The sequence below is a fragment of the Podarcis raffonei genome, chromosome Z (genome assembly GCF_027172205.1).
Source record: "Podarcis raffonei isolate rPodRaf1 chromosome Z, rPodRaf1.pri, whole genome shotgun sequence".
In the NCBI taxonomy this organism is placed as follows: domain Eukaryota; kingdom Metazoa; phylum Chordata; class Lepidosauria; order Squamata; family Lacertidae; genus Podarcis; species Podarcis raffonei.
The window spans coordinates 4,679,560-4,703,580 of NC_070621.1; the positions used below are offsets into that span (position 1 = coordinate 4,679,560).

Genomic DNA, 24,021 nt, shown 5'->3' on the forward strand with positions numbered 1-24,021 from the left:
TTGCTTCACACACTCCTTGGATGTTTTTGTTTGCATAGAATGTGGTCGCTAAATAACACTTTCTGGTAGAGATGGTTCATGGCCCCAACCCTCAAAACACTAGTCAGCCTCTGAAATGACACCCAAGATGCATGGGTGGGTCATTCACACCAGCTTCCTAAGCCCAATAGAGCCAGTCTTCCATTATTTTAAGTGTTTTAAACAGCAGAAATTACAGAGTCCTAGAACTGCAGGGCAACCCATTGACAGAAAGTGTCCTTTTTTCCTCTATAGGCAGTAATAATGTGGTGTCATTATCTTAAAAGAAAGACAACAACAGGTAAAGGAATGCTGATATCCACCAGGAACCAACAGGTGCAACAGCTAAAAACAGAGGGAGACACAAGCCAACTCCGTCAGAAAGTGTAGTTTAGGGGGCTACCCATTCCTAGGTACAAAGTACACCCACATCTCTGAGTTTCCCAGAACTATTTTGCCAGACTCTGTAAGACAGCATCATTGGCCATCCTCTCCCTGGTTCAGTTCCCCATCTGCATTAAGGGGATAATACTAAACTACCTTACAGGGCTGTTGTAAAGATTGCCAAGAATGCATTAAAAGTGTTTTGTATGCTCAAAAGCTCATTATTCTACAATTACAAAGAGATGATGTAAAGTTTGGTTTTTAACTGCTCATAATCCATCTTACCTTGGAATAAGTTTTCCCTCCCTTCAGCTCCTGTAATGAGAAAACAAAAAGAGGACAGAAGAGTTTCATTACAGTAATTATAGCAAAGGCATCCCTCTCCTTGCCTGAGTGTAGTGACTGTACATGGTGAAAATACCTTTCAGTGCAATGAAAGGAATATGCAGTACTAACCATTCATCCACTGCTTGAAACAATTGCTGCTTTCCTAGCTATTTAAATTGGGTGCATTAGCTTCTCTGTTAAAAATGAGGTACATTTAGGGCTAGTCAAGCAGCAACCACTTAGGACTGACATGCATTACGTGTGTTTGTGGGGTGGGGGTGTTAATCAGACACCTCTAAGTTACCTGGTTTTATTATACTGTATTTACTTTTAAAATGTATAAACCTTTTATCTAAAAGACATTCTAAAACCAACCAACGACACACACAAAAAATGTAAAAGGAATAAAACCTTTAGACTAACTAAATCTGCTAAATATATTGGAAAGTTGTTTGCCTGCTTGCTATGCATTTGGACACCCCTTAAGATATCATAGCCAAATTATGTATTATGGTTTCTGAGATAAAGGAGCAAGTTTTCATCTATGGTTGAAAGCAACTGGACGCCATTTTAAATCAAGATGGCAGACAACCTTTCAAAACTGCACTGTTTTTGTTTCTTAGAATTCCTGAGCAATGCCAGGTACAAGCCTGCTACTATACCAGTATCTAAAATTCATGGGAAAATAAAAAGGTTTTAACCTGGGATCAAAAAACAAAATACAGTCTCAGCACCAGACCTACCTACACTAGGAGGGCATTCCAGAGTCAGAGAACCACCACAGGAACAGCTCTTTCTTTTCCACATACTTGATGTACTTCTAAAAACTGCACATAGAGAAAGACCCTCTCCAATGATCCTACTGCATAGGAGGTGCTCCTGTAGATATTTGAGCCCCAAGTCATTTAAGACTTTTAAAAGCAAGCACCAACACCTTGAATTGGGCATGGTAATGAATAGGGAGCCAATGTAGTTCCAATTTATTCTCTACATCCTCCCTTCAGCAATAGGAACCCAAGAAATAATGCATTTTATCCAAAAATTCTGCCACAAATAGCAGTTTGTGGCCTTCTGTACAAGGAGTGGGGTTAGTAAGCAAGTTACAATTGTGGGGGAAACCCAGGGGAAATTGGATTTTTATACATATAGGGGTATCTACAGTTCAGGGGAAAGCTGGGGGTGGTGACAGAGGGAAATCGTATTCTTAGCTAAACAGAGAGAACAACAACTACAAAAACTATTTAAAAAAGGAATTCTTGCTGGAGACTGTATTCCCCACTTAAAGCCATAGTTCTAGGTAATAAACCAAACAGGGGTAGAGTCAATGCGGGATACTCACCTTGCGGACAGACACACGGCAGATGCAGGGGTCCAGGAGGCCAGTGGCAGGATTGGCACTCATTTTACAGACAAAGGTAAATTTCTTCTTCCAGTGAACACAGTTCTCCTGAACTTCCTCTCTATAAAGAAAACAAAAAGAGGCAATGTTGAATTCAAACCACTTTGAACAGATTCCAGAACTAAGCTATCTTGGCCGTAGACTTCAAACACATAAAAAGAGAGAAAACATTACCTCTTACCCATTGTGTCCATTGAGCTCTATCTACATTTACTTTGGGAGCACATTGAGCTGCACGACAGAGAGAGAGAGAGAGAGAGAGAGAGAGAGAGAGAGAGAGAACAAGCCTAAAAGCTTAAGCACATGTGGGGGTCAGGTGGGATGAACATCTCATGAATGAAGGGTGGGCTACTTAAGGAAGCACACTCCACACACACACACACACACACACACAGAGAGAGAGAGAGAGAGAGAGAGAGAGAGAGAGAGAGAGAGAGAGGGCAGCCTTCCCGCGGCCCTGTAGCTTAACAGGTTCGTTGCAGGGAGAAAACTGGACACAGGAAGGCTAATCTTCTCCTGCAGGATCCTTTCAACTGTAGTCAATGAGCCTAAATTTACCCTCTACCTTCAGCTCTTGATCCCTGCTTGTATGGGGGGGGGGGTTTAAGTACACACACACATTTACTCACTCCACTTTTCTATCACAGGCATAGGAGCCAATTCCTAGGGGATGAGGGCTCTTCACTGCCCCAATAAAACATTTGAGGGGGCCGGGGCCCCCCAAAGTTGATGTGCATTGCCATTCAAGTGGTGTCCATGCACTGCATCATGTAATCAATTATGTAGGGCAAGACTTACTCACCCCCCGCCAATATTTTATTAAAGTTGGCAGCCCTGATTGCAGGTAGTGATATCAGTAAGTTACATGAACAAATTTGTTTAGCTATAAGATACACTGCCTAACACATACCTTCACTGTCCACATATCACCCTGCTTTAGAGAGTGAAAAGCAGGTGTAGTGGTTATCCTACACACCCTGATTTTGTATTCCTTAACAGTCAGCATAACATTGAACCCCATACCCCACCCTGGGAAAGCCATTTTTACACAACTAGTTACTCTGGTACCAATCACCCTCTTTTAGCTATCATCACAGCGTCATTGTGAAGATAAAGGAGGGTGGGGGGAATCTGTCATGTACATTGCTCTGAGGTCCTCAAAGGAAGGACGGATTAAAATGTAACTAGTAATAAAACAATCAACATTAAATAACTCCATCATTCGCCCCAAGATACTACACAAGTGCAGAATATAAAAGGGTAGGATACTTTGTGAAGCAGCTTAGAGTAAATGAGCAGCAAATTAAATTAAATTAAAACAAAGTAAATTTAATTGAGGGGGCGGGGAAAAGAAATGGAGTAGGAGAAATCAGGAAGCGGTTTGCATTGTAACTGCTGTAACCTGCCCTGGGACATTACAGTGAAGGGCAGGTTAATAATAATAATAATAATAATAATAATAATAATAATAATAATACAAAGAGGAATCAAACTCAACATCTAAACCTCAAAGACAAGTTTGGAATTGGGGGGGGGGGAGAGAAAGAAACAAATTTGATTTAAGAAAAAATAGAAGTATTCAGGCCACACAGCAGGGAAGAGATGAAGGAAAAAGGGTAGGCTCACACACCCTCAGTTTTGGCCCTGCTTACAATCCCTGCCCCGTAAAAAGGTGAATGTAGAGTTTTGACAGAAAACAAGTTTGCCCACCCCAGACATACTGTTTTCCTCAGTGGTATAATAAATGTTTAATACAGTGGTACCTTGGGTTACATACGCTAACCCAGAAATAGTACGTCGGGTTAAGAACTTTGCTTCAGGATGAGAACAGAAATCGTGCTCCGGCAGCGCAGGGGCAGCAAGAGGCCCCATTAGCTAAAGTGGTGCTTCAGGTTAAGAACAGTTTCAGGTTGAGAACAGACCTCCAGAACGAATTAAGTACTTAACCCGAGGTACCACTGTAATCCCAAGTCTCAAATGAACACATGGAGAACAGTACCCTACTTTCAGCTGAATTTACTCTGCCTTTTGGCCCAGTTTGGAGATTCTCTTTTTTACTGGCCATCAACCTAAACCAGAAATGCATGTTTTACAGAGGGGAAATGTGGGAAATGGCCCTGGTGACAGGACACTTGACAAAATAAATGGCTCAGGCAGAAACAGAGAAGGAGAACAACCTGGCTGGTGCAGGCCTTGGCTTTATGGCAAACCAACAGAAACATTAAGGCTGACAATAGACTGGGAGGAGGGGGCCGTGTTGCAGGGAAGAGGTTCAGGTTTTCATTTCTTCTCTGGGGTAAACCATCAAGAGTAGTGGGGAAATAGGTAGAATTGGCCGGCTCCTTTTTCAGTGAGAATAAACACAACTGTGCATGAGTACAAGTCAGACAGTGTGAGTTTCCCTCTGAATGAGAGGGTGTACTTTTATGAATCAGGGAGGCTTCTCTGATCAATTTGTGGGCCTGCCCACAGCTCTGAAGACAGCTCTGAAGACAATTAAAAGTTCAAAGTGTAATTTGGAGGGGATAAGAAGAAGAAAAAAATAACAGCACTGAGATTTGTGGAATACTTCTCTAGCTACCGGATAGCAATTTTCAAGCACAGAAGAAAAAGGAGTGGAGTGGGGGAGATAATACCAGGAAGACATTAGATAAGATTGTGCTTCAATAATTAAATGCAGCTCTCTCTCCCCACCAATAATTAAATGTGGCTGTCTCTCCCTCATCCCTTTTTACCCTTAGGCAGAATGCAAGTGAACAGAAACAGAATCAGTTGTGGACTGGTAGGAAGAGGGAGCTTTATCCACTGCTTGTTCTTTGCTTTCCAACATTTGATTATGGCTAAAGGGACTCTTTTCAATGTTTAGGTTTGCGAATACACCTGTAAAAGTAACAAGCTCACAAAATGACATACTAGCCCACACACATTTATTATTGTCATTGTCATCATTATCCATTTATTACAGTCAGCAGATCATCCCAAAGCCAACACAGTACAATTAGGACTTAAAAAAAAAAGTTACAAAATGGCGGTAAACAGTATCAGCCATTCAGTGAGGCCTTCCTTGCGATTTTTTGGCCTTTCTGATTCGGACCATAGGCTCAGGTTTGAACTCCCACTTAGCCACAAAGCTCCCTGGGTGACTATGGACCGGCCACAGTCTGTCAGCCTAATCTACCTCATATAGTTGTTGAGAGGTTAAATAAGGGAGGGGGAGGGAGAAGAGAGTAATTTATGCCACCTTGAGCTCCTTGGGATAGAAATATAATAAAGTCAATTAAATTATGGGATAAGCTGAACATTGCTGTAATGTGTGTCAAAAGTCTGCATCACTCTAATACATTCTCTATATATTATTGTTGGTGGGAGGTGTGCTGCAGTACAATTCTAGAAATAAACTTGAATAAAGCTTGGGTTATGGGGGGTATATTTTCTGCCTTCTCAGCTTAAGTCTTTAAAGTGAAGGAAATTACAGGGAGCATAATTTAACAGCTGACCTGGATGAGACCAAGAAAAATGTGTGTATAATCACAAAGGGTACAATTAGAGAGGGAGCATGCTCACAGAATGAAGCCAACAAGATGCCAGAAGCAAAGCACGAAGACAAGAGGAAAGTAACAACATTTCCCAACCAAGATTACAGGGCAACCCCAGCTTCACCCTAAATCAGATTCCAGAAATAGATGCATCCAATTTGAAAACAATGCCCTGTGAGTGAGAGGGTGGGGTGGGAATAGATTAGACCAATGACTGGCCATTAGTGCCAGATCATCACTGGGCTTGCAAGTGTCTATCTAATATCACTAATACCTCCAGAAGCAAATATTATTATTATTATTATTATTATTATTATTATTAAATATTTACATTTCATTCATATTCTTATCCTTCGGAAAAGAAGTAAAATATCCAAAAACCTACCACTGCACACTGTCTCTCTTCTAGCACCATTCATTTGCCTGAAGGCAACTTTCTGCCTCAGGCTACCAGGCTGGTGCTTAAATACAAGGCTATTATCATGGTTCCATTTTACTTATTGACACTAAATGTTCATATATTCTTGGAAAGAAAATGCCATTTTTGCTTTTTTTAAGTTCCTGCAGTTACATACAGATCCAGTTTCCAGGACAGCTAATTTTGTGCAAGTACTTCCTTAAGAATTACACTGAAAAACAGAAGTAGAAAAGCCCAAGTATTTTAATGACACACAAAGGTCAGATTTAGGCATCCCCATTTACAGATCCTTAAGTAATGGGGCAGAACAAACTTTTTCCAAGTTCCTCAAATTTATCCAGGATGTATGGTATAACGAAGAAAAAAAACTGACAGGAGATTGTACAAAATGCAGTTCACATATGCATATTTCCCAAGGCCTATTAGAGATTATGCATGGCCAGAGAATATACACAATTCAGATGAAATATGCACATTCCCCAAAGTCTGTTGGACATTATGCATACTGACCGAGAAAAGTGCACAATTCCCTCTTAGTGGATAGATTACGTGCACACTCTACATGAGACCAGGTGAATGTGCACATGGCCAATCATGCGCATTAACAACTCAACTTACATTCTGCTGAATATACATATGTGACACACACGTATTTCACATTTCATCCTCAGCACTAGGTACAAAAAGGGATCTCAGGTTGCAGTGAAAGACTATGGGGGAAAGAGAAAAAAGTATAGCAGCAGCAATGGCAGCTTTCCCACAGCATAAAAGCTAGCACTTATTCAGATCAATAGCTTTGTTTACTTCTCATTTTCAGGGGTCACTGTGCTTTTGCGATATCTGCTTGATTAAAAGTTTTATCACTAAGATATAAATCTGGGTCAAACCCTCAAAAGCAGCACTAATCCTCCTGTGCTATTGCAACAGATGGCTCTGCGTGGCATGTTGGCTCACCACTTTGTTTGAGGATGCCCCAGTTAAGCACCAAGGCCATGTCACGCTACCTGTTCTTAATCAGTAGGACAAGCCAACCTATCTGATAAAAAGTCATTCCCCCAGCCAATCCTAAAAATCCAGTATTGGAGGCTGTATGCCTCAGAGTAGCAGAGTGCTGAGAGTGCTGCTGTCCTTAAGTCCTGCTTGTGGGCTTCCCAGGGACTTCTGGTTGGCTACTGTGAGAACAGGATGCTGGACTAGATAGGCCTTTGTTCTGATCCAGCAAATCTCTTCTTATGTCCCATTGTAAAAAAAGTTAAGAAAAAATACTAGCAGCAGCTGTTTTTCAAGTTTGTACCAACTTCCTTACTATGCAACTTGGTTAACTAGAAGACAGAGTTTAGCCAGTTTCTTAATAGGGTTGCCAAATGTCCTCTTTTTCCAGGACACATCCACCTTTTCAAGGGAATGTAAAATGAGAGTAGTCATAGTGATCCATAGTTAAAAGCAGAAGTCAGCATTTTTTGCTCTTCAAAATATGGCAACCCTACTTAATGTAATCCAACAATGGGCACCTTTGCTGGACACTTTCATCCTAGTGAAAGGCTTTCCTAATATTAGCACCATCAGCTAAAACATGTTTGTCTATGAAGTAAAAAGCATATTGCTGGACCTCATGATGGCATGACTCTCCTACTTAAGCCACCAGGCTGCGGTTAGGATATCTATAGAACCATCTACTCTTTTGTCCTCTTACCATTCTAGGTGCAGCAAGTGGGCATGTCAGAGACAGGACCTTTTTAATGGTAACACCAACAATATGGAATGCCGTCCCAGGCTCTGCCACTGTTTGCAGTTCTGTTTCTCGAAAGCGACTTTCTCCAGAAAAATCAGCCAAATCTCCCCTCCTGCTCCTTGTTCCTCGCGAGAAGCAATCCATTTGTTTGAAACCACACCATGTTTCTACCTGCTAATCAGTCAGATCTCCCTTCCTACTCCCTGCCCACATGAGAGAAGCAATACATTTAACTGTGTGAAAGAGATTCTTCACAGTTTGTTTGCAATATGTGTAATATTTGATGTGCTCCTCAGCACATCAAAAAGAGCAGATGGAAAGGAAACACTTCAGTCAGTCAATCAGGGCAGTCTCGCCCATGCCACTGCCCATGTATGAGCCAGTGGCAGCATTCAAAATTTGTCAGGCGCCAGGCACGTTTTGCACCTGGCTATTGGCCACTTGTGACCAAGTGAAGATGCCTGGGTGCCAGGATGGCATCTGATGTCTCCACCATCTGGAGCTGCATGCCTGGGGATCCTAGGACCTTGCCTGTTTTCTAACAACACACCCTACAGAATTTTGTGATATTTTATATGCACAATCAGAATGAATTTCATGTATCAAAAAGTCATATTGAAATATATTACTTTCAAGCTGCCTGGCCCCCAAATGGCAACTAGACATTCTGTTTTGATGACTATAACCCTAGTTTAAGGAGCCATTTGGTGCCTAGCTTATATACTGTATCTGGGTTTCAAAGACTGGCCAGTGAACCATCCTGTGATCTTTGGATGAAGGGCAGTAGACAAATTAAATAAATAAATAAATAAATAAATAAATAAATAAATAAATAAATAAGATCCAACTTATTAAAAATCCCAGAACACAATAGCAAGGGCTCTGAATCAACAGCATTTTGTCTTGGACTGCAAGACATACCTTTGACACAGCCAGTCAATGCTAGAAAGTCATTTGTTCGTGACTTCACTCACGTCATCCAAGACAAACAGCCAAACTTAACAGATGAACATTCAGCTGTTTTCATTCTCTACATGCTGTTTCTTTCCCAGAACACTGAAGTAATTATCCAAGCAAAAAAGAAAGGGGGAGCCTTTTCTAAAATGGAAAGAGTATGGCTCAGACACTGATGATGTAAAACTTTGTTATCAATACAAATCTTAAATTCAGTTGTTAATGCAAACAAATCAGATGTTCCACAGTGAGCATTTATTGAAGGTCACGCAAATGAGTTACCACATCCTCCTACCCATGAAGTTACACTCATGCTTTTATAACCCACACAACTGCAAGCTATCTCCATCTCATTCTTCTATAGTCCTATACTTACCTATCTTATTCAGATATCATGACAAGGCTATATGGAATGCTAAACATCTGCTATTTATTTTGGAAAGTTGTTGCTTGTTCACTATGCAAATTTTGCAATCAGGTTTCTGCCTACGTGTGAATACTATTGGACACCATTTAGAATCAAAGTGGTGGACTGAACCTTTCAAAATGGCACTAATTTTAACCACCGATTGGCTGAGGCCAATGCAGCTTGTTTTTCCAATATAGCAGTATATCACCAAACTGTGATGTTTGGGCTGGTGATATACCTCAATGCTGAAAAACTGATATTGCCCAGCCCTAATCATGAGGGGTTGCTGACCAACTAGAATGTGAAGCCTGGAGAGTGGGATGTTCGTTGTGGGGAAAGGTTGACATGTTTCCCAAGGAATATCAACTTAAGTCTTAATCTAATTACCAGTGCAATAGGTCTGATGGAGGAGGTCCTACTGTCATTTTCCTAGATTTAATTACGGTAACAAGTGATTAAAGGGCATAGAAGTGGACACTTACATTAGGTCTGGCAACAGTTCTGGGAGTTTACTAGGCTTAAGCAGCCATCTTTCCACATTAATAACTTCAATCTCTAGAAGGGTTAGTAACAAAAGCTAGGAGCCAAATGGCACCTTGAACCTAGGTTATGTTCACACAATGATATGTCTGGACACAATTTTTTACAGGATTACAAAGCAAATGAAGACAAGATTGCCGATCTAGCTGAATATGGAATAAATGCTGTGCATAAAAGGCAAGTTCTTTTAAAATACAGAAACAATTAAGTGGAAAAGCAGTCTAAAAGAGATGAGACTGCTGTTTCACACTAGGAAAAGTAAAAACCAAACTTCAAAGCAAAGCTAGAATACACAGCTAAAATACATTGAAGTTCCCATTGAACTATGTTTCTCAGTAAAAAAAAATGGTCTGCTGGAAACAGAAAGATGGCCACATTCAAATGCAGCACTAATCCATGAACAGTAATTAAATAAATTAGCCTGTGTACAAGCTGGAGTGAACATTCCCTGCTTGCTTGCTTCCTTCCTTCCTTCCTTCCTTCCTTAAGCAGGAAAACAAACCATGGAGCAGCTGGATATGTGTAAACCATTGCTCACAGTTCCTTCCTCCCAAACTAATCTGACTGTGAAACCAAGCACAAGCCTTAGCTACAGATCACTTTTTGGAGAGTAACAAATGGTTTGGTTCACACACAAATGGGTTGTTTCTCCGCCAGAATAAAGAAGGAGTGAAGCAGGAAGGCTTGGACTGCATTCATCAGCCAATTTCCTTAACTCTGGTTAATGGCTTCATGCTATATCCAAACATACCCAACGCCTGCTAACATATCACTGGATGGATAAGACACTAGTTAAGTATGTTCACAGAGGGTAGGGAATGAGTAAGAACAGATTATATTTGAAATACAAATGGTTTGCTACTGTTATAGCTTTATTCTAAAACAGCTTTATGATTTTTTAAAAGGGTATCTTCTTTGTGTGCATTCCTTGCTTCTACAAATTCAAAGCAGTCTTTTCCAGCTGTTACAAGACTATCTGACAGGGTCTGCAACCACATACTAGTTACCTACTGCTTGCCCCAGAAAGTATATTTTTATCTTCACAACTAAGGAAATATAAATTGCAATTCAAAATAGCAGTGAGCTACTACAGAAATGCTTAAAAGGCTTGAAATGACACATCAAAAAGAAGGGGGGAAAGGAAGTTGGTGAAATGAGAGATAAAGACTGCAGGAGCTAAAGTAAGGCATTAGAGGGGTTAACAGATTATGAGTTATGATCAACTGCTGCAAAGGAGTGCTGATGCACCAGTACAATCAGAGCGGGTGGGCAGTTCCAACTCCAGAGTCTTTCTGCCACATCTACAGAAAGAACATGGATTGCTTTTGGTCAGAGGCCAGGGATGCTTGCCAGAGAAAAATATCACAAGGGTCACAAAGTGAGCTCATGCTGCAGCTCGAAGAGACAGATGGCCCTTGACAGAAGCAAAGCAATAACTGGGCAGGCAATGCTCTGTTACTGAAAAACGCACCCAGAACTTTCAACAATACAGATGCAAACAACACAGATTTGCAAATAACCCTACAGAAAAGCTATCAATTACTACTCAACATGGTGGCTATATACTGCCTCCAATAACAGAAGCAGCAATCCTCTGAGTAGCAGTTGCCATGGAACAGCAGGTGGGGAGAGGGCTATGGTCCTCCTCTCCAGCTTGTGGGCTCCCCAGGAGTATCTGGTTGGCTACTGTGAGAAACAGGATCCTGGATTAGATAAGCCTTTGGTCTGATCCTTAAATTCTTTTAAAAAAAACCAAACACCTGTCTTACCTACTTTCATCAGTATGGAGGCAATTGAGATGCCAAAGCAGTGACACCTGGCTTTGCTGCACCAGCCTGACTAGCTATCAGTGGAACCAGGAAGGGTGAGGAGCATGGCCTGGGGAGAGTCTGGTGGGCCAGAAGATTCTCACCCCTGTGCTACAGTACAGAACTCAGCTGGGACAGCAGTTAAAATCCTGGTAAGTTGGGGAGTTAGGAACATGGCATTTACTCTGGCTACCCGCAGCTTTTTAGGCACAATTCAAGTTTGTCAATAAAATTCCAGAAGTCTGGGCACAATATTATCCACTATGGATTCCCAGGCCGACCAGGAATACTACCCAGTGGTATTATTATGTAATCTAATCGTCAAATGGCACATTAAACCTAGGTTACAGTTGCCACAGTGGAACATCTAGGCACCATTCCCCCCCCCCCGCCGCCATGGGATTTATTATTGTTATTGTTGTTGTTCATTCCATTTCTATAACGCTTTATGTTTTAAAGAACAAATCTCAAAGTGGTTTACAATACATTAAAACATCAAATAAAACAATCCAGAATAAAACTAATTCAAGCTTCAGGGAAAGTATTTCAGATCCTTCTCCAAGTGACAATTTTGCTTTTCCCAGTCGCCAACCTGGCGTCTAAAGATCTCCAAGGAGTCACAATTGGATCCGCACCAGTGGCAAAGTGTGCCTGATGCCTGCCTAATTTTGAACACTGATACCACCCTTTTGAGTCTATCCCAGTATCAATTATTGGAAGGCAAGGACCCTGGAATAGTCACAGTCTCTCAGCCTAGGTTACCTCATAGTGCTATAGGGAGGATAAAATGGAGATGGGAGAACCATGTATGCCACCTTGAGCCCTTGCAGGAAATGTGAGGCACCTTCAAAGAATACTTCTTTCCCTTTTAAAATTGCATTTATAGCCCACAACAGTGAACAGCCTTTCCAATGAGCTATCAAAGGCCAGACATCATTCAGAACTATTAGGTATTTAAGATACAATCTGCACTTAACTTTGGGTGGCTGAGGTTAAGCAAGTGAAAAGGGTGGGGCTTTATTGCCTTCTGGTTGGTTGGTTTCACGTAAATAGCTGACCTATGTTCTCATTTCAAAGAGTTACCTTTAGACATTTAAATAGGAGCACATGTACTTAAAAAGCAGATAAAACTGAGATACGTCAGTCAAGAAGAACAACTGGTTGAGCAAATCAACAGAATAAGTACAATTCTTCTTCCGTCAATGGTGACACACTATTAACAATGCAGAAAAACTGAGTGCACACACAAGATCGCAGGTTGTTATTTTGGATTTTGAGAACAGCTACAATCCCCTTGAAGATTACTCACACCATAAATATAGGTTGGAAAGTACTTTATAAAACAAACGTATGGATACAAAACAAATGTCTCTTTTCTGTCTAATCTCTTCATGAAAAAGAATGAGTGACAAGTGATAAACAGTAATCATGAGATCATCATGTTATGCATTCTAGGACTAGTGCTAGCACTGAAATGGAGACATGTGAACTCAACTTTATTTGGCAAATTGGATAACAGAACGAAGTGGTGGGGAAAAGAAGTGATAGGTTTTAAAATCAGTTGATGGAAAACTTACAGGCACATGTTTTGTGGTAGGAAAGGTCATTCTGGATATTGGAATCTGACTTCTAGTATTAATATTTTCCTGAGAAGCAAAGGGCTACTGTTGGAAGCTCAGCTCAGAAACTGACTTACTGTTTAAGTGACTGAGGACAGCAAAAGTTGGGGTAGAGGGGAAGTTAAAACCATTCAAGTTTCAATGCTTTCCACTGTCCAGTACCGGGGACAGCTATGCTTACAAGCTACCTAGGAGCATCTGGATGACTATGGATGGAGACAGGCCTGGTTCACATATCACTTTAAACCAGCCAAATTTCACTATGGTTTAAGATGGAAGTGCAGAGTGCTGGTGCACAGCGACTTGATTGGCTTTTCCCCAGCTCCCAAAAGCACAGAAGGAAGGAAGCCATGATGTGGCTTAGTGCTACATCCCCTAACAAACCACAAGCAAGACACCAAGAATAAACTTTGGTTATAGCTTGTGGAGATTTATAAACCAATGAGCCCAAGTTTAGACATAATGCATGGAAGAGAAGGGGAGGACCAATGCACCCACCTTTTCAGCCCTGTGCATCACCATGCTGCACATTCACCTCTGAATCATAGTAAAGGTAAAGGGACCCCTGACCATTAGGTCCAGTCGTGGCCGACTCTGGGGTTGCGGCGCTCATCTCACTTTATTGGTCGAGGGAGCTGGCGTACAGCTTGCGGGTCATGTGGCCAGCATGACTAAGCCGCTTCTGGCGAACCAGAGCAGCGCCCAGAAATGCTGTTTACCTTCCGGCCGGAGAGGTACCTATTTATCTACTTGCACTTTGACATGCTTTCGCACTGCTAGGTTGGCAGGAGCAGGGACCGAGCAATGGGAGCTCACCCCGTCGCGGGGATTCGAACCGCCAACCTTCTGATCGGCAAGTCCTAGGTTCTGTAGTTTAACCATAGTTAAGGTTAATAGTCAAAATGACATGCAAATGAGGCCATAGAGGTGTTAAACCTGGTTACAAGATCAACTTTTTGGGGCCCTGGCTTGGAGAAACATCATTCAGAATTCCTTTTGGGCATATTACTATCAGATATATATTGCTCTACTCTCTCCTCCCATACTCCTTTAAAAATTTGTTTCCAGACCTCAGATTCTGAACTAACATATTGGTTCCATTTTTATTTTGCTTTTTATAGGCATGGTGAGGTGCAATTCATTTTCACTTGGCAGATTTACTAAAACAGAGAGTAAAAACCTCACCAGTGAAAAAAGGAGGCTGTCCGGAGCTGGTAGCTTTACTAGTATCTTCATTTTAGATACAGTTTCCAATTCACCCTTTGGATCTGCAAATAAATTGAAGCCTAAGAGAGCTATGCACGAATAAAATAAGCCTAAATTCAGTCCTGCAGTGAACTTTAGCCTTGCTTTTTATCTCCAAAGTTACACCACCTTTAAGCTCAATACAAGAAATGACAACATAATCTGCATTATATAAGAGCTATAAAAATAGCCCTGATTAAACGTTCACACCCCAACATGTATGGACTTGTCCCATCAAGCAACACTACCAGGTGCTATCAAGTCCACAAAGAAACAAGACCACCATCAAGTCATGTTCTGCCTCTGAATACCAGCTGCTGGGAATCACAGGTAGGGATAGCTCTGTAGCTTAAAAAAGCCCCCACCTCACCTCCAGCTTGCATTAGGCAACCTAGAGGTGCAGGCTCCATTAGACCCTTTCAAGGCAGCCACAGCCTTGGCATGTGGCTTTGGTGGGCTCAGCCAGGCAGTTCAAGGGCTCTCTGATGCTGCTGCCGGGTCCAGAGCTTGCCAGCAACCTTAGGTAGTCCCGCCTTGCGGACTTCACCTGGGAGGGTGGGTAGGAGCCCTGAGGTTCCTGTTCATGCACAAGCAACAGGGACTTCAGTGCTTGGTCAGCTAGGGGCAGTGGTCAGCTCAGTCAGCTGAGCAGCAGTGGGGTCAGCGCATTGGCTCCAGTCTATGAGGCGATGGGGTGAAAGCGCCTCAGCTCCCATAATGAGAGCTGACTCAGTTTCACCCCACGCCTTGCTGGCTGGGGTCAATACAACTTCTTTCAACATCATAGTTTATCGCCAAACCACACTGTTCGACAGGTGATAGATACATCGCGATGGTGAAAACCTAACATCGGCCAGACCTAGGAGTAGTAATGATGCACACTTGTTAAGACCTGAATCCACTTCCATCACTACTGCCACTTGGTGGTGCAGAATAAGCAAAGTAAGTAATTTGAGGAGTGGGGTGGGTAGAAATTCCAGTGGAAGGCAGGCGTCAGAAAACAACTTCTTTTACCCTCTTCTCCTTTCCCCATAAGTTGGCTCAGTGTGATGGCACACAAAACACAAGAGGGAAACCCACTAATAATTAGGCAGTGGAATGAGAATAAAAACAGCACTGTGTCATCATATAGCTCCATGAGATGCATACACCCAGTCATAATGTTGTGTACAGTACCAGTCACCCCACCTCAAAAGGATATGGCAAAGAGACTGGAAGGAGTATGATTTAGAAAGACAAGCTACATTCACTGACTCAATTAATATATAGTGGCATTGCTCATATTAAGAACTTAGGGATCTTCAACCTTAAATCACTTCAGAAATTACAGGTGCAAACATGTCACACACCACTACAACTTGGTTACCGTATTTTTTGCTCTATAAGACTCACTTTTCCCCTTCTAAAAAGTAAGGGGAAATGTGTGTGCGTCTTATGGAGCGAATGCAGGCTGCGCAGCTATCCCAGAAGCCAGAACAGCAAGAGAGATTGCTGCTTTCACTGCGCAGCGATCCCTCTTGCTGTTCTGGCTTCTGAGATTCAGAATATATGTTTTCTTGTTTTCCACCTCCAAAAACTAGGTGCGTCTTGTGGTCTGGTGCGTCTTATAGAGCGAAAAATACGGTACATACATATCTGTGAAGTTCTTATGATTTGTTAAAAACTATTTCTTTAAATAAATAGGACTATCTATCTATCTATTGCACCTGGTGCGCTATATATATATATATATATATATATATATATATATATCGATCGCCTATGATGTTGGAGGTAGGGTTGTTTTTTTAAAATTCTAGGGAACAACCTAGAGGAAGCATTACAAACAAGATAGATTTTATAAATAGATGTGATTATGCATCTGTGCACTGAGCAATGCAATATTATAGTACTGAATTATGGTAAGCCAGTTATTTAACATATGCATTGTTTTAATAATGCATATTTAATATCTGTGACCGTCCAGATGGTGCTTGACTACATCTTTCATCATCCCTGAAGACTGGTCATTCAAGCTGGGGCTTAAGGAAGCTGGAGTTCATCAATACCTGAAATTCACCCAGTTTAAAAAGAAAATATGATAAAGATTTATAAAAGTTATCAGAAGCATGAAGAGTTCAAAGTAATTTACTCTCATGCAACACTGAAACTTTGTCACCCAGTTAAAGGACAGGCATCAAGTTAAGCACTTCCTTCACCCAATGCTTAATTTACTTAGGAAGTGATCCAACCAGATTTACTTTTCATCAGTTTCATGAGGGAGAGTTAAAGCATGTGAGCTCAATGGGGCTAAAAAATACTTTATTTGACTGGGTCATGCCATTTAATTTGTTACGGCAAGAATGGTGGTGGCTACTAGCAATAGATGGCTACTTAGATGATTTAAATTATATTCAATGAATCAGTCTACCATAGCTTTATTAGCCTGTAGTGATGGTGGCTAAAACTAAAATCTTAATTGCCAGGAATACTTTCTCTCTCCAATTATCACACACACACACACACAGAGAGAGAGAGAGAGAGAGAGAGAGAGAGAGAGAGAGAGGGAGAGGTTACAAAGCAGGAGATGACTATGTAACTGCCCAAGGCATCTGACTGGCCTTTGTTGGGAAACAAATCTCTGGACTGGATCTTTTGGTGTGATCCAGCAGAACAATTTTTGAAAGATTCAGGAAAAACTATGATATTATTATTATTATTATTATTATTATTATTATTATTATTCACTCTCACAAGAGGTAGTGATGGCCGCCTAATTGGATGACTTTAAAGTGTTGACCCAGTGTGCAGCAACAGTGAAAAGGGCATGCTATGGATCATTAGGAAATGAACTGAAAATAAAATTGCCAATATCATAATGTCATTATACAAATCTATGATGCAATTGCATTTGGAGTTCTGTGTACAATTCTCAAAAAATAAATTGTAGAGTTGGAGATGGTTCAGAAAATGGCAACTAAAATGATAAAGGTGATGGAGTGACTCGCCTATGAAGAAAGGTTGCAGCATTTGGAGCTTTTTAGTTTAGAGAGACGGCAAGTAAGAGGTGACATGACAGGAGTTCATAAAATCACGCAAGGCATAGAGAAAGTGGATAGAAAATATTTTTCCTCCCTCACTCACAAGACCAGAACTCATGGGCCTCCAATGAAGCGGAATGCTGGAAGATTCTGAACAGATAAAAGAAAGTACCTCCCCACACAGAACATAGCTAAACTGTGGAACTCACTACCACAGGAGACAATGATGGCTTTTAAAATGGATTACAAAAATCCACATAGAATAAAGTGACCAGGAGGTACCAGTCATGAAGGCTGGGGAAACCCAGCCAGATGGGCGAGGTATGTATGTATGTATGTATGTATGTATGTATGTATAAATAAATAAATAAATAAATAGATGATAGATAGATAGATAGATATTATGGTTGGAGGCAGCAATGTTTCAAAACACCAGTTGCTGGAAACTGAGGGGAGAGTGCTCTTATGCCCAAATCCTGCTCGTGGGTTTCGCACAGGGATCTGGTTGGCCACTGTGAGAACAGGATGTTGGACTAGATGGGTCATTGCGCTGATCCAGCAGGGTCTTCCTATGTTCTTAAAAGAGGATTAGACAAATGAATAAAGGGTAAGCAGAGACATCACCTTGCCAACAAAGGTCCTTATAGTAAAAGCTATGGTTTTCCCAGTAGTGATGTATGGAAATGAGAGCTGGACCATAAAGAAGGCTGATAGTCGAAGAATTGATGCTTTTGAATTATGGTGCTGGAGGAGACTCTTGAGAGTCCCGTGGACTGCAAGAAGATCAAACCTATCCACTCTTAAGGAAATGAGCCCTGAGTGCTCACTGGAAGGACAGATCCTGAAGCTGAGGCTCCAATACTTTGGCCACCTCATGAGAAGAGAAGACTCCCTGGAAAAGACCCTGATGTTGGGAAAGATTGAGGGCACAAGGAGAAGGGGACGACAGAGGACGAGATGGTTGGATAGTGTTCTTGAAGCTACCAGCATGAGTTTGACCAAACTGCGGGAGGCAGTGGAAGACAGGAGTGCCTGGCATGCTATGGTCCATGGGGTCATGAAGAGTCGGACACGACTAAACAACAACAAGGGTCTCTATGGCAAATGGTCACAATGGCTATGTTCTGCCTCCACTGTTGGGAGACAGGATGCTTCTGAATACCAGTTGCTGAGGAACACAAGAATTATTAATTTATTTTCATTGTCATTTATGGCATTTCATTGTCACTTACCATTTTATTAAGTACCCTACTTTGCCAGGGTGCTGAAATCCACTGAGAAGTACTACTGCCTCACTTAAATTTTAGTCTTTATCCTCCAGTTCTCCTGTTTCAAGAGTTTAATGAACTGAAGTAACCTTCTGAAAATATGAGTCATAACTGTACATATTTTTCTGAGCACAATTTGATGGAGGAGCTTGGGTCATGAGAACGCATGGGGAAAGAGAAAGAGTCACTACAAAAAGATTTCATTTCCTCCACCTCCATGACAGAACCATTCCCTCACTCACAAAAACTGGATTCATTTTGTGAACATAAGCACAAGTGTTTTATCTAACGAGAACAGTCTTTCAAACCCAGCCAGTACATGAGATTCAGGGCCCAGCTGAATGGTACCACATCGAGATTAGCTCAGAATGCCGGCACAGTGATATGGCTGCGACACGCTGATGGGCAAATAGCAAGCTTGCAGGAACAGGAGCAGAGTCCAAGGAGAATATGTCATTCTACATAAGACTGGCACTCCCAACCCTAAGATGAAGTATTTAGAACTCAGGGACTAATAGTACCAATTAGTCTGACTTTTTTTTTTTTTTTAGAGCAACACTGAAGAGGATAGGTGAAATAGTTGCTTTAAAAAGAGGAAGGCCTCTCTTAGTGCCACAAGTGGTTATGAGCAGAGACAAACTTCTTTCTATTCCCACTCTCCCTCATAATGTAACAATATTAATTTTAAATAGCAGGAGATACAGAGAAGGATTATTTTTTTCAGCATTATTACATTTATATACGTACTGCCTTGCTACCATGGAACTCAAAAGGATGCACAGATGCAAAGCATAAATTTTCAGTAGGGTTCAGTATTATAAATGTTATAAATAATAAATAAATAAATTTATATACTCCCCTTCCTCTGAGGTTCACAGAGAGGTTTACAGTAGACATACAAAAATATGTGACATAATAACAAACAAAACACACACACACACACACCCCGTTCAAAAGCCCATAGAATGTTTTCACCTGGCACCTAAAATATGTATTGAAAGTGCCAGGTGAGCCTCCCAGTAGCAGTTACTACCATATAAATGTGTATAGGATAGACCTACTGAATGGTCTAGGCTAGGCGTACCTGTTGCTGCAGGCCTGCAGCACTGCTGAAGCTAATGAAGTACGATGGAATGAGAAGCCACTGGGAGACCAATGCAACAGACAAGATTGCATTTTGAGTTTGCATAGGATTTCAGCATTATTTCAATATGTTATCAGAAAAAGGATCACATCAGAAGTTTAGCTCTCACTGCTGGTTTCACCACAGCAGTTTAGCTCTCATTGCTGGTTTCACCACAGCAGTTAATACCCAGTGAAGCAAAATGTCTTTCATCATACTCTTGACTTTTACAAATGAAAACAGAAAAAGTAGGAAGTCAGAACCTGTAGGGCCTATCCTTACATAAAAGATGCAGACCTTCATAGGACAAGTTTTTTTAATCACCCCTTTCACAAAAGGAGCAGCACCTCTTCTTAAAGTCCACAGGGTAGAAAGCTTTGCTTAAGAGAACAAACAACCATTTGCAGTGGTTTCCGTTTGATCAGATGACGCAGGTGCAAAAACCACAGCCTGGAGAGATAAACATCATGATGAAAATGAGATACACTGAGAAGAAAATGTAACTCATATCTACAGAAGGAACACTGTCTCTAGGACACATTTATGCTGCCTGCTCTGCTGCTCCCTTTCACATAGTTTTCCCCACTTCCCACTCTTAACTGAAAAGTGTTCTCTCAGAAGCTAGCGCCATCTGGACCTCCTCCCTGCCAAACTGGTTTTCAACATTCCACTGGAAACAGCCCATATCTATTGTCTTGTTTATACTGCTAGCTTTCTCTCCTTCCATTACATTTGTGGGGAGGTAGACAGGGGCGGAATGAGTGTGCACAGTCACATGTGTGATTGATACAACCTTCTGCCCAAGTTACCTCTCAGTGTTAAACTGTTACTACTTCTGATAATGGATGTGATGGGGAAAACTATTGTGTAAAACTGACTTCCTAATTTAGTAACACGGGGATGGGCTATGCAATAAATACCTCAGTTTCCATGATGAAACTTCCGTATGTTTATCTGTATCTTTCTGTGGTCTTTCTTGAAACATTCTATAACAGATGGCATAGTAAATCTCATAGTTGCACTTTGAAAGCAGAGGTGCTGGCCCAGTATTTGTAAGCTACCTAACATCTTCTGTAGTGCTTTTGGAGGATACAAACTACAGCATTTTAATAGTGACGTTTTGGAGAAAGAGAAATTCACATTTTGATCAGAGGAACCTCATGTTCTAATATGTTGCATATCAAGTCTGATTCCAAACTGTTGTAAGACTATTTCTGTGGCAATAGGTTACAGGGAGTTGAGGAAACAGCTTTTCACTTTTGTGGCGCTTGGTCAAGGGTAATTAAAATTCCAAGCTGGAAACTTTCAGTCCAGCCTATGACACTATTTCCTATAAAATCCAAGCTTGGAAATATTAATGTGTTCCAAACAAGCTAGGATTGGTATTCCTTGAACAGTTGGAAGATTTTTATTATTTTGTTGTCATTTCTGAAACATTGGTATGATCTAGTAAATTTATTCATGATGTATTATATATTTTAATGAACTGTTTAAAAAGATTTACTGATCTAATATTTTGTTATTTGTGTGTTGCCTTATCATGAATTTATGCTTTAGCTGCTGGAAAAAAAAGTATAGGCTAATTTGGGGAGGGGATTGTATTATTATGTTTTTGTCAATTTGATGTAAATCACCTTGGGCATATATTGAATGGTGGCATATAAATAAAAACAGTAACAGCAAACAAGCAGCAAGAAGATATTAAAAATATCCCAAATCTGGATTTGCTTTCAGGGTCTGCTAGTGAGAGAATGAGGGAAATCCACATGCACTAGTCTTAAAGTGACTCAAGCTGCTTACACTGCTGCAGCTATCAACACTGGCTTTAGGACCCAGCATTCACGGGCAGATGTGCAAGCCCCAGCAGCTCAACAGAGCCAAGCACTGATGCCAGCTTTGGGTTCCCCATAAAGGCAGCTGGGTCTCTGAGCTGGCCATCATTTGAATTACCCACAGTGCCTAAGAACCACACTGCCAGGGCACTATAGGTTAATAAGATAGTGTATGGTTCACAGATAGCCACAGATTACAATGCTATTGTAGAGGTAAAGGATCTCTGGATGGTTAAGTCCAGTCAAACATGACTATGCTGCTGTATGCTATTGCCACCAGAAGCAACAGATAACACTTTGCCAAGCACCTTCAAACCTACATCTGGTCCTGATGACTAGAGTGTGTTACCATTGACTTTCTAAAAAGGAGTCAGCGCTAGGAATTGGGCACCTAAGCAGAAAGGCACACCACAGCATCTCTGTTGGCAGATTATGTGAACAGTATATAAAACGAGAACAATTACGTCCTCCAGAGAGTTGCTTTGAATATAAAGTTGGAAAGTTGTAACACATAGGATGAGTGTTAAAAGTTTACATGTTATTGCAACAGTTGTCAAACCTGATCGTGATTTTCTATAATCTAAGCATCTTATTAAGATGTAGGGGAGGCTGCAAAAATTAAGGCCAGTTTCAATGCACAGCTAGAACCAGAGTTTAGGGAGTGGAATGTGGATCACACACTCTTCAACCCCTCCCCCATAACCCCTTTCCACTAGCCACCTGCTTTTGTGTGACCAACCATCTCTATCCTATGAAAAAGTCATTTTAAGAACCTTAAATTTTAGAAGCATACCTGGCTCTTACTAATCTAGGATAGTAAGCACACCCATGCACACTCACACGCAGAAGAGAGAGAAGGGTGGGGGGAAGGGGATACACCCTTAACCCTTGTTCTTTGTACTGTATATCCAAACCCATCATGAGAGGACATAAAGGACACTGTGAAAGGTTTCCATGCCAGCTCCCTGAATATGATGTGCAAAGCCCACTTGAGCTCTTATAGAGGTTGCAGAGTCCAGCGGACAAGACAGCAAACTGTGAAGCTTAGTGGAAAGGAAACAAGTTTCCACACACTTTCTCATTTGGGGCAGGCTGCCCATGCGTGGATGGGTGATAAGACTGCATACTCTATTGCCAGTTTTCCACTTTACTGGTTTATGAGTAACCATGCTGGTAGAGAGAAAAATGCATGCATCTGGATTAAATTAGAGGCAGTTTCTCTGCTGGAACACATCTGTGATCTGCAACAATCACATGCTGAGAGGACTGCTGAAATTCAGCCAGGGGGGGAAAAAGACACATGAGTTCAGCAGCAGCAGCAGCACAAGCACTGGAACAGACAAACACCAGAACTACACCGCTGCATCCAAGGTCAACAAGGAGGCATACTAAGCATTACTTGCAAGCAAATTACCTAGATTCTTATTTTGTTGGGGAGAGGGGGAATTAATTCCTTCCTCTTTCACACACTTCAAATTCCAGAGATAAGCCTCTTTCACCCAAAACAATAGGCAAAACTAAAGTGGGAGAAAGTGGGATCTCAAATGGGGTGGGGTGATGGTCAGGCAGCACTTATGAAGAACTCAACCGTTAAACTAAAGGGCTTCCAGATTTGGAGGGAAACAAATCTGGCCTCTGCACAGTACAAGGGGGTGGAGCATCTTCCAAAAAGGATCAGCAAAGGGAAAACACTTTAGCAGTTAAGTTTGCTCATCTCCTTGAACGCCTATATGGACTCCCCTGCTGAGCACCTGAGGGCCCTGTTCCTGCCTCTTTCCACCTGGCCCAGGGCGGAGCCTGACAGGCCTCTGAACAGCAGAGATGGTTCTTTTTTAAAAAATGTTTTTAAATTATTATTTTACCCTTTTAAATTCTTTTTTAGCATTGGGGGTGGGATAAATGTTTAGTTGGGGTTAGGGATTTGTTTAATTTTAGTAAGATTGTAACTTTTTATTATTTTTAGTTTCTATTGTTTTATTTGTTTTTTCTATAGGTTGTATTTTGTTTTTAAGGGGTGGGGTCAGGGCTGGCTGGGAGTGGGCCCCAGCCAACAGAATGGCTGGGGCAGGTTCCATGGGGGGGGGCTGCACTGGGACACCCGATCTCAGTGATCACGGGTAGTAGGAGGAAGAGTTACGCTAAGACCAGACCATGTCATTACCGAGGAATCAGATTTAGTCGCTGCTCGAGGACTATCCCTGCCTCCAGGTCTGGTCTTGACTGGATGGACACTGGAATCAGCAAGGGAGACCCACATGACCTGAAGGTGCTGCTGTGCAATGCCAGGTCAATGATTGCTAAGACCACTGCCATCAAAGACTTGATCGTGGATGGAGGACTTGATCTGGCATGTGTAACAGAGATCTGGTTGGAGGAAGCATGTGGGCCT

The 24,021-nt window shown here is 41.5% G+C and overlaps 1 protein-coding gene across 6 annotated transcripts in view; it reads right to left on the bottom strand.

Moving 5' to 3' along the window:
• Window positions 1-24,021, bottom strand: part of EEIG1 (estrogen-induced osteoclastogenesis regulator 1) — a 47,978-nt gene that overhangs the window by 15,030 nt on the left and 8,927 nt on the right. For all 6 annotated transcript variants that reach the window (XM_053373260.1, XM_053373264.1, XM_053373265.1 and 3 more), the window contains exons 3-4: window positions 2,069-2,189; window positions 688-717 (exon numbers count right to left, since the gene is read on the bottom strand). In XM_053373260.1, coding sequence (XP_053229235.1) covers window positions 688-717; window positions 2,069-2,189 — 151 coding nt within the window. The remainder of the gene's footprint in view (window positions 1-687; window positions 718-2,068; window positions 2,190-24,021) is intronic.